General features: G+C 39.6%; 1 protein-coding gene across 1 annotated transcript; it reads right to left on the bottom strand.

The window, feature by feature from the left end:
* Window positions 1-370: 370 nt before the first annotated feature.
* On the bottom strand, window positions 371-3,787 carry LOC106876815 (retinoid isomerohydrolase). The gene is made up of 3 exons (XM_014925527.2): window positions 3,720-3,787; window positions 2,838-3,042; window positions 371-2,111 (listed from the first exon to the last, which is right to left on the bottom strand). The coding sequence occupies exons 2-3, from the start codon at window positions 3,027-3,029 to the stop codon at window positions 711-713; spliced, it is 1,593 nt and encodes a 530-aa protein (XP_014781013.2). The 5' UTR covers window positions 3,030-3,042; window positions 3,720-3,787; the 3' UTR covers window positions 371-710.
* Between the last annotated feature and the right edge of the window lie 7,239 nt (window positions 3,788-11,026).

The raw sequence follows: 11,026 nt of genomic DNA, 5'->3' as shown, positions 1-11,026 counted from the left end.
TTTTGACAGACCGGTCATTGGTCAATCTTATATATATATATATATATATATATATATATATATGAACACACATACATATATATGTATGTATGCATGTATATATGTGTGTGTGTTTACGTATGTATGTATGTATGTATGCATATATATATATATATATATATATATATATATATATATATATATATGTTCATGTACTGAGTATCATTTCTCAAAGTTGTATCACCAAATACACACACACACACACACACACAAATCAACACATACAAACAACACACACACATACACACTTTAGTGTGGCTTTCATGTATTATTATATCAACAAAAAAAAGTACCAAGCATTGACTGAAGAATCCCACAATACATTTAATTATAGTATCATATATTTATTTTATTTTAACAGAATAATCGTTGACAGTGAGTTTAAAGATTCGGCTAAGCTGCCTTCGTCAGACTATAAGGTTTATGAGGATTTTCTAAGCTTCTTATATATTTTTAAGCTCATCTTGTGAGTAGGTCAAAGTGGTTGCAGAGTAGATATAGTCTAAAAGTATATCTATGTGGTATATATATATATATTTATGGAGGACGACGTTTAAATCTTCTCTAGATAAGTGAAAGTGAGGTAGTGAAGTATTGAGCAAATAATAAGATTAAATCGGTTATGCCTTTATCCCTTGCCGCCATGTTTGTTATGAATATATTTACACGATTTACAGTTTTTCGGAAATAAAATGGCCATGTAATGTGTAAGGGACTGTCGTAGGAAGTTCCGCTTGACTTATCAAGGTCATGGTTTTAGCATCTATTACATAAAGATAATGTTTATTTGTTGCTGCGTCTGCCCCCGGAAGTACCAAGACACCATCGTCCTCTTCTTTCGCATTTGGTGTCGGAACGAAAATAGCTTCGCTCACGTACACACCGGTCTTGTAATAGTATTTGTCTCTTCCTTTCTCACAGACATCCTTCTTGATTAAAGCTATACTTGTGATATTATCGTGTATTGCTCTTAAGGCCACGCCATATAGAAAACAGTAAGGTTTACTTCGGTAATTTTCGTTAATCGTCGGAAAATCAAACCGAGTAAGAAATGTTTCGTTTGAAGGTCTGGAAAATGAATGAACTTTGCTTGTCTTGTTTTCAATGTTGAAAATATATCGTCTGATCTGAGCTGAAAACGGAATATTTTTTCTTTTGGCTGGATTCACCATATTCTCTACAAACATAGATTTTACAAATAACGGGTCATCGTAACCAACTGCATCTACAATAATATTTCCATTTTCATCCTCGTAGGCATTTGCGTGGTGCATGATAAAGCTGTTTTCTGTTTTCATATTTATAACCTCGCCAGTCTTCAAGTTGATTATGTTAACGTCAATCGGTTTATCTCCATACCAATCCATTCCATCGAACGGGTGCATTTCTTTCAGAAATTTTGGAATGTTCAAATACATCGGATGACAGAACAATATCCCATAATGCTCAGTCGTAGAAAAAGAATGCATGTAGGGTATTTTGTCAACGGGTACATTTGCAATGACTTCTCGCTTCTGTGCCGTATGAATTCGAATAAACTTCACTGAACTTTTCACCCAAGGAATCAAGCTCAACGTTGACAGGAATAACAAAGAGTTATTTGTACCAAATTCGGGCAGAGGGTGGGCCGTGGATATGAGGTTTAAGAAGCCAATGGATGACTTCTGGGGAACTGGCGCCTCACATGCAGAAATAGTCTGTAAAGTAGTACAATTGAATTCATACATTTTCCAGTAATCTGTGAGTGCAAAACAACCCTTGTCGTCTTGGCCGTTTGCTTTGGCCGTTTTGTAATAAGAATAGACGTTGACGTTCATGTTATCCAAACCGTTTATGATGGACTTAAATTGTTTCCATCGACTGAAAGGTGGTTCAACGCCAATAAACGTGAGATACGGAGCAATATCGTCTGTGGCGATGCTTTTATTGTAAGTCGAACTCTTTACAAACTTCGTTGAAAAAAGAGCTGTGTTATTTCCGGTTATCTTCCAGCTCGACAGTTTGGCAAAAGAATCGAACAAGTGCAGAAAATGCCTTTTGCCACTTTCAAACTGACCAAAACCATTTCGTATCTGCAATGAAATATTTAGGTGAGAGAAATGGCAGGAATATATTTCATATTTTATCTTGTATCTTTGGTTTGTTTCAGTCATTGGACTGCGGCCATGCTGGGGCACCGCCTTAAAGGGTCAAGTCGATCAAATCAACATCAGGACTTTTTTTTTTAATAAAGAGGGGAGTAGTACTTATTTCGTCGGTCACTTTGTCAGTAGTGCTAAGTAACAGGGACATAAATAAGGCAACACCGGTTGTCAAGCAGAGAAGGGATACAAACACACAAAGGGATACAAACGCACAAGGGATACAAAGATGCATACACATACACATACACACACACATACACACACACATACACACACACATACACACACATACACACGCACATGCACACACGCACGCACACACATGCATATACGACGGGCTCCTACACAGTCTCCGTCTACCAAATTCGTTCACAGGACATTGGTCAGCCTGGTGGCTTTAGTAGAAGACTCTTGTCCAATGTGCCGCGATGTGGGACCGAACCGAAAACAACGCGGTTGCAAAGCGAGGTTCTTAACCACACAACCATATTTGCGTCAAATCAACAAAGTACTATACAAATGATCGCTTAATCTGCTAGATATGGCTCCCAAATCTCCGTCAAATCACATCATAGATAGATAGATAGATAGATAGATAGATAGATAGATAGATAGATAGATAGATAGATAGATAGATTTAATATAGACACTAACCAAATTTCCTTTTAACCATTCCGGAATTTTCCGATCGAAATAAATGGGAAAGTCATTGAATTCTTTGAGATTTGTCGTATATAAAGTGCTGAAAGTGTCTGCGAGTGCACTGGAAGCGGCGGTGAGAGATGACACTGGTAGCCCACAGACTGATAACAGTAGAGAGGCAAAGAGGGTCGCTGGAACACACATTGTTGGTCCTTTCCTGAGAAATGAAAGAAAGTGAATTCGATTAGCAATGGTCATACCATATCTATCTGCCGGCTCGCCACCTGTATAATAATAATAATAACGATAATGATAGCAATAATAATGATAATAATAATAATAAGGATATGCCAATACACACAGATAGAGAAATTAAGGCCAATAGGCCAGATATAGTTGTCAGAGATCATAAAGAAAAAAAATGCTTTCTAATTGATGTATCAATACCAGCAGATGACAACGTTTCCCTAGAAGAAATGGAAAAACTTTCAAGCTACGAAGACCTGGAAATAGAGGTAACTCGAATGTGGAATCTAAAAACAGAAACAATTCCTCTCATAGAAAGCACCTTAGGTATAATAAAAAAAATATTCAGACAAATACATAACAAAAACACCAGGACTTACAAATATATATAACATACAGAAAATTGCACTACTGGGCACTGCACACATCCTACGCAAAACACTTTCAATACAGTAACCATAAGAGCATCACAGTAAACCACAGTACATACCCAAGGCAAACAGAGCTGCGCTCAGTAGTGAAGTGAAAGCACGTTATAAAAATAAAACTACTGAATAATAATAATGTAGAAAGGATTGGGATAACTCCTCTTGAAGATATAGAGTCAAAATTAAAATTAATAATAAGAAAATAGACATATATGCTTACTTTCTCGCGGTTCAAAGATCGCCCAATAATCAAAGGTGTTTGTTGAAGTTGTTATCAACACTGAAGATAGAAGTCTGCATTGACTTGCAAATATATATAGAGAGGGCTAGCGGTGCGGACGGGGGCTAGCGATGCGGAGGGGGCTAGCGGTGTGAAGAGGGCTAGCGGTGCGGACGGGGGTTAGCGGTACGGAGAGCAATGGGTATCTTCATGATAAGGATATATGCGTGTATATATGTGCTTGGATGTGGATATACTCATACAGATGTGTATGCATATATGTATGTTCGTATGTATGTATATGTATATATATATATATATATATATATATATATATATATATATATATATATATATGGGAGAATATACAAAAAATAACAACAGACGAGGACAGGTGGTGTAAATAACAAAAGTATATATCAGTATGACGCTCGGGAATACGGAAAGTCTTTGACGTTTCGAGCTACGCTCTTCAACAGAAAGAATACGGAGACAAGGAGAAAAACACGGAGAAAAAAAAATTGAATAGTGTTCAGTAAAAAAGGATGATAAAGGAGGTTTACAAAAGTGGAAAAGTTCAAAAGTTTTTTAGACGTCGTGATATATTGAAGCGATTTCCAATCAGAAGATGGGTCCAGTGTAATCTGTGGGTAGGAGAGGTGCAGCCGGAGGGTATAAAGTTCAGAATCAAACGTACGTTTTAAAGTACGTAATACATATCTTTGCGTAAATATGTGTATGTGCACGTGCGTGTGTGTGCGAGATATTTCTATAAAAAACTGTGCGAGAGATTACAAAAGAAAAGAAAGACCTGGAGATATGAAGGGAGAACATAAGGTTATAATACATAGATTTCTACGTTATTATTATTACTATTATAATTATTATTAAAGGCGGCGTGTTGGCAGAGTCGTTAGCACGCCGGGGTAAACGCTTAACGGTACTTCGCTCGTCGCTAAGTTCTGAGTTCAAATTCCGCCGAAGTCGATTTTGTTTTTCATCCTTTCGGGGTCGATAAATTAAGTACATGTTGAGTACTGAGGTCGATATAATTGAGTTACTCCTCTCCAAAATTTCAGGCCTTGTGCCTGTCGTAGAAAGGATTTTTTTCCCCCTTTTTATTACGGGTTTTGTGGGACCCCCTGGAGTCTTGCATGCACAGCGGGCACACAACCTACAGCCTACGGTTAGCCATTCTTTTCAGCTCTCTAATACTTCCCTAATTATTCTGGTCGTTCCAAGGAGGCAAACCTTTTGTAACAGTTCTACATGGAACTCTATTCCGATTTCCTTTATATTCCTCTTGATTCCTTCTGATACTGTTCCCAAAGACACAACAATAATTGGTACTGTCTTCACTTTCTTCATTTTCCATAGCCAAGCTATTTCACACTTCAGAGGATTGTATCTATCTATCTTGTCCACCACCACTAGGTACGGTCTGTTATGCTCTAGCACCTGATCTGTTTGGATTGGTTAAATCCCAGAGGATTTTGCTAATCTCCAACTCTGCCATTCTCTTCGGTTTGTGCTCATACCACATCTTGTCCCTCTCTAGCCCCCACTTTTTACACATTTCCCAATGTAGTACTTTCGCTACCTGGTCCTGTCGCCACAACGTGTAGTGGCTTTGGGCTAGTCTAAGACATTCGTTCGTGACATGGGCAATGGTTTCATCCACTCTACTGCAGATGCGGCACAGCAGAGACATTTGCTCGTTCCTAAGGTTGACCCTCCAGTTCGTGGCCAAAGGTCGGTCTTGCTGTGGACACGGTCGGCTTTATTCGAGAAGAATATGAGTCGGTTGCAGGGGCGAAAATCAAGCCGAGAAGGCGGTGGGCTTGTGACCGGGCATCTGGAGAGGCAGGTCGATGTCGTCAGAGGGCTTTGTCGGACGCTGGACCAACGGACCAGTTAAACAGCTCGGGATCTGGTTCGGTTCCTCCAGGTGGATAAGAACTAGGACGAGGTGACGAACAGGGCGGCCAGTCTTACCTAGAAATGAGCTGAGAGGAAACTGTCCTTGAAAGGTCGGGCAGAGGCGGATCTGAAATAGAAATTCTCCCAGGACATTGGAGAGTTTAGTAAGTACCCAGCCACCCAACAAAAAAAAAACCTTTCTAGGAAAACCCTTCTCCACTCCCCCATCGATCAAACAGATGACTGTGTTAACAGTCATCTCTGAAAACCAAAAGTACGTAGCTCCATTTTTTTTTTTTCATGGCTTCAATGCGTTTGATCCTAATTTTACTCAATCAGATCAGAAAAAAATTATCAACAAACTAATAAACAACAGCCGACTGCATTTTATCTTGACGTCAAAAATTCATAACTTATAATTCATAAATCTCATTTAAAATCATGAAGAGAACGTTGCAGTAGAATTATTAGAAATTCTGGTCAATGAACAGACGGTGATTTTCTCAAAATAAAAGTCACGGTATAAGACTATCATCGTCAACGAGATAAGAAAAACACAAAGCAATTACGAAGTACTTGCATAGAAAGCGACCATCATCATCATCATTCTTGTTATTAAAGCGGCGAGCTGGCAGAATCGTTGGCACTCCGGATGGAATGCTTAACGGTATTTCGCCCGACTTTGTTTTGGGTTCAAATTCCGTCTCGGTCGACTTTACCTTTCATCCTTTCAGGGTCGATAAAATAAGTACCAGTTACGCACTGGAGTCGATGTAACCGACTAGCGCCATCCCCAAAATTTTAGGACTTGTACCTTTAGTAGAAAGAGTTATTATCATTATTATTAGTAGTAGTAGTAGTAGTTTTTCAGTCTGCGTTGTCAGAGCAAAGGCCCGTGCGCTAAAACATGAGGGGACTAAAGCCGTCCGATGGGTCCGAACGGGGGAAACACGACGTGGCAACAAAACCACGATCGAGTCTTTGACGGATCTGGACGGGCGCGTGCTACATGGTTCTGAGCAGGTGTGTACGGTTGAATAAGGGTCGTTTAAGGACGTCGAACGAAATACCCATGTTTCCAGAGGTGAATTATTAAAACCCCAAAGAATTCCTCTCAACACATGGCTATGATGCTCCCCCACCACTTCTGCTTATGATCAGAGATGCACATATCGTCAGCCACTAAGAGACATGCTCAACTGGTTAAGGTCAAACAACTGACAAACAAATCTATGGTATTGAGCAGAATATTTGCTCTATCCCATCTTTTATACCAGGACAAAACAATGTACACGATAACACTTCCAATCAATTAAGATCAGAAGCCATGAGAGCCACTGCCTGGTACTGCATCAGGGCATTTTTTATTATTATTATTATTATTATTATTATCATTACCTTTGCACAGCTTCTAACGCTGGAGATGTACTACAGTGTCAGCTGTTCACTACCAGTGAACTAAGGTAACACCTCTTATTTTTCAAGCACCTTCCAGAGTATTCGAGCGGTTCCAAGCAGTGTTGTTTTCTGCAAATACTCCACCCTTATTGCAGCCCCTATTTATTCCACGTACTTCTCGAGATTTTTGCTCACTGTTCCCAGGGCTCCGACAATTATTGGTACAACTGCTACCGTTTTCATCGACCACAACTGCTTAACTTCCCAAGCTAACCTGTCATATCCCTCGACTTTTCTTTCTCCCTTATCACATACCTTGTTGTCAGCTGGGCATGCTGTGTCTATGATCCAACATAGCTTGTTTTCTTTCTCAATTAAGATTTATGTCTGGCTTCCTATTCTATAACTCATGGTCGCACTGAATCATAAAATCCCATCGGAACTTTGCATTTCTATTTTCGACGATGCCTTCAGGGTTTGTGGTCGTACCAATTTTTTTCTCTGTCAAGTCCATACTTGTTGCAAAGTGTCCAATGGACAAGCCTGGCTATATTGTCGTGGCGTCTCATATTCCTTCGGGGCTGGTGGCATACATTGGCCGGTAATATGCCATACTGTTTCACCATTTTGTCAACAGATTCTGCACTTATCACTTTCTGCTGTGTTGTCTATTCTGTATATTACGTAGTTTGTTCTTAGTGTTTGCTCTTGGATAGCACAGATTAGAGCCTCCGTTTCCGGTTTTAAATCACTTTTAGTCATCCACTGCCATCTTTTTTCTCTGTCTGTCTTATCTTCAACATCCCTATAAAATTGACCATGCATTCTTTTCTTTACCCACTTGTTTTCAGTTTTATTCGTTTTCAATTTCTTGCATGGTGCTTTATCTTTACACACACACACACACACACATATATATATATATATATATATATATATATATATATATATATATATATATATATATATATATATATATATATATATATATATATATATATTAAACAATGGGGTAAAACATTGGATATTAATTAATATCAATTTAATACCAGGTAACTAGCACATTAAAAGAATCAGGGAGATTCAGAAAAAATATCTGAGATCTCAAGGATTATTGCATATATTTATATACAGATATATACGAGTATATATACAGGAGGCCAGTAGGTGGACTGGTCATGCGCTAGAAGAAGATCACATGTCATGTGTCTCCTAAGACCGAATGACATGTGATCTTCTTCTAGCGCATGACCAGTCCACCTACTGGCCTCCTGTATATATCTTTATATATATATATATATATATATATATATATATATATATATATATATATATATATTGGCTGTGTTTTCCAAAATGGAGACGAACACCTTTCTCTATGTGATCGGCTTGAAAAATTGTCAAGAGACTAGGATATTTTCTTACTTTTCTTAAGATGAAACCAATGGTAGCCTTAGTTCACAAATAAAGAAACTCTATCCACCAATGCGGTATTGAGCACTCATTTTTATCGTTCGACATTTACGTGTGCGTGTGTGTCTGTGTTTGCGTGTGCGTGTGTGAACAAGCGTCTGAAACGTTTCCAGTTTAATCTTCTGACTGTCCTTGATAGTTTAATGGCAGAGCACGTGAAGAGATATGACTCAACTTCCCTTTCTCAGTCGACTGGGCACCCCACCGTACCCTGCCTATCTGACCAGCTTCAAACATTCTATGGGAAATATCACAGACGACACAAATGGTTTTCGCTCTTCTGCGATAAAAAACAATTCGTCTTCATGTAGGTCTGTATGTCTGTACACTGATAAACACATTGTTTCCGACTGTCTACTTTAAGGTCACAATACATATGTGTGTGTGTGTGTGTGGAGGCGAAATGGCCCGGTGGTTAGGGCAGCGGACTCGCGGTTTCGATTCCCAGACCGGGCGTTGTGTGTGTTTATTGAGCGAAAACACCTAAGCTCCACGAGGCTCCGGCAGGGAATGGTAGCGACCCCTGTTGTACTCTTTCGCCCCAACTTTCTCTCACTCTTTCTTCCTATTTCTTGAGTAAATAGACTGGCATCTGATTTATGCTTTCTTGGTGTATGATATCCACAAATGCTGTTCTTTCTGTTGGTGCCGTGATGCATAATAGGCAGTACGGATGTAGTATCCTTATAATCATCCCTTTAAGTGATTAATATATCTTCTAATTAACTTATGTATATAATCTAAAGTAGCTCTCTGAAAGCGATCCGCGTAATAACAATATGAAACCCTAACGTTTTGATATCACTTTTTTTGTGGCTGTTCAATGTAGAACAAATGTTACATTTTAACCCCGGGAAAACATATTTTCCCGCTGGTTAACGACACACACTCTGTGTCTGTTCTTCTGCGGGTAAGGGAGCGATCCACGCCCACTCCAGCATGGCAAAACCAGTAGAGCTGGCCAGATTTCTAGGTAATTTCTTGTCCTCAGTACTGGATGTTTGCCTGCTAGACATGGCAGCTATCCGGCAGCTATCAAAATAAACAGTGCATGATCTCACAGGTGGGGCCCAGTTAGAATTTTCTTCGGGTTGAGTAGCCCATCCCGCTCAAAAGGTCTCTGAATAAGGGTTGTTTAAGGATGTTGAACGAAACACCCATGTTTCCAAAGGTGAATTATTCAAACCCCAAAGAATTCCTCTCAACACATGGCTATGATGCTCCCCCATCACTCCTGCTTTTAATCAGAGATGCACGTATCGTCTGCCACTAAATAACATTGCTCAACTGGTTAAGGTCAAACAACTGACAAGCAAATCTGTGGTATTGAGCAGAATATTTGCTGTTAGTTTATCTTTTATACCAAGACAAAAAATGTACATTATAACATTTCCAATCTGTTACGGTCAGAAGCCATGAGTGCCAGTGCCTGGTACTGCATCCGGGCTATTATTATTATTGTTGTTGTTGTTATAAAACCACAAAAAGCATTGTGAAATTTTCCTGGTCGAATATTAATTTATTTCGCCGACCTCGACAGAGTTTGAACTCAGAACATAAAGACAGACGAAATACCGCTGAGCGAAATGCTTAGCAATATTTCGTCTGTCTTTATGTTCTGAGTTCAAATTCCGCCGAGGTCGACTTTGCCTTTCATCCTTTCGGGGGTCGATGAATTAAGTACCAGTTGCGTACTGGAGTCGATCTAATCGACTGACTCCCTCTCCAAAAATTTCGGGCCTTGTGCCTGGAGTAGAAAAAATATCAAACGTGCAGTATTAAGAAAGAATTAGGCTAAGGGAAATCACTCGTCACTCTTCAAAACATTTGCACGAGTGATTTCCCTTGTAATTCAGATATATTTCGTTTTTTTGGTAATTCGTTTAACAGATGTTACGAGATGAATGGTCAGGCATATTTCTGGGGACGCAGACGGTTTCGGGAAGCCATTTAATGGACTTTGCTGCGCCTATAACTCTAAGCCCAGTCAAAGCTTCGCAGGACGAAGGCCCCACAAAATTTCGACAACTTCTTTATTTTTCCTCGCAACGTACCAGAAAGCACGTTCTGCTGAGCGACAATTCTTCCAGCTTTACGTTCTGAGTCCAAATTCTTCCGAGGTTAACTCTACCTTCTTATTACGGGGTCCATAGAAAATGTAACGGATGAGCAGTGGGGTCGATCTAATTGCCTGCAAGCTTCTCAACCACACAACTTGTTGAATGTCCTTCCTCGGTCGCAACCCCATGTCATTTGTCCCCCGTTCCCAAATCTTCACAAACACCTTTATCGTAGAGAATTCCATTCATGATTTTAGAATTTCCTAGCATATCCTCACATGGTTTTCTGCAACCAAACTCTAAACCAGTTCCCTAGGCCGTTCCTCTAAGATTTGGCAGTTTCGCACAATGGTAATGATAGAGTAAGCACCAGACTTAAAAGTCAGTTCGGAGATCAATTTCGTTCGCTGAATGCTTCAGGACAGAGCTCCAGTATGGCCACACTCCAATGGCTGA

Source organism: Octopus bimaculoides, chromosome 27, assembly GCF_046866305.1.
Source record: "Octopus bimaculoides isolate indiv1 chromosome 27, ASM4686630v1, whole genome shotgun sequence".
Lineage (NCBI taxonomy): Eukaryota > Metazoa > Mollusca > Cephalopoda > Octopoda > Octopodidae > Octopus > Octopus bimaculoides.
The sequence above is the reverse complement of the archived record's forward strand: the minus strand, read 5'-3'. Positions and strand labels throughout refer to the sequence as shown.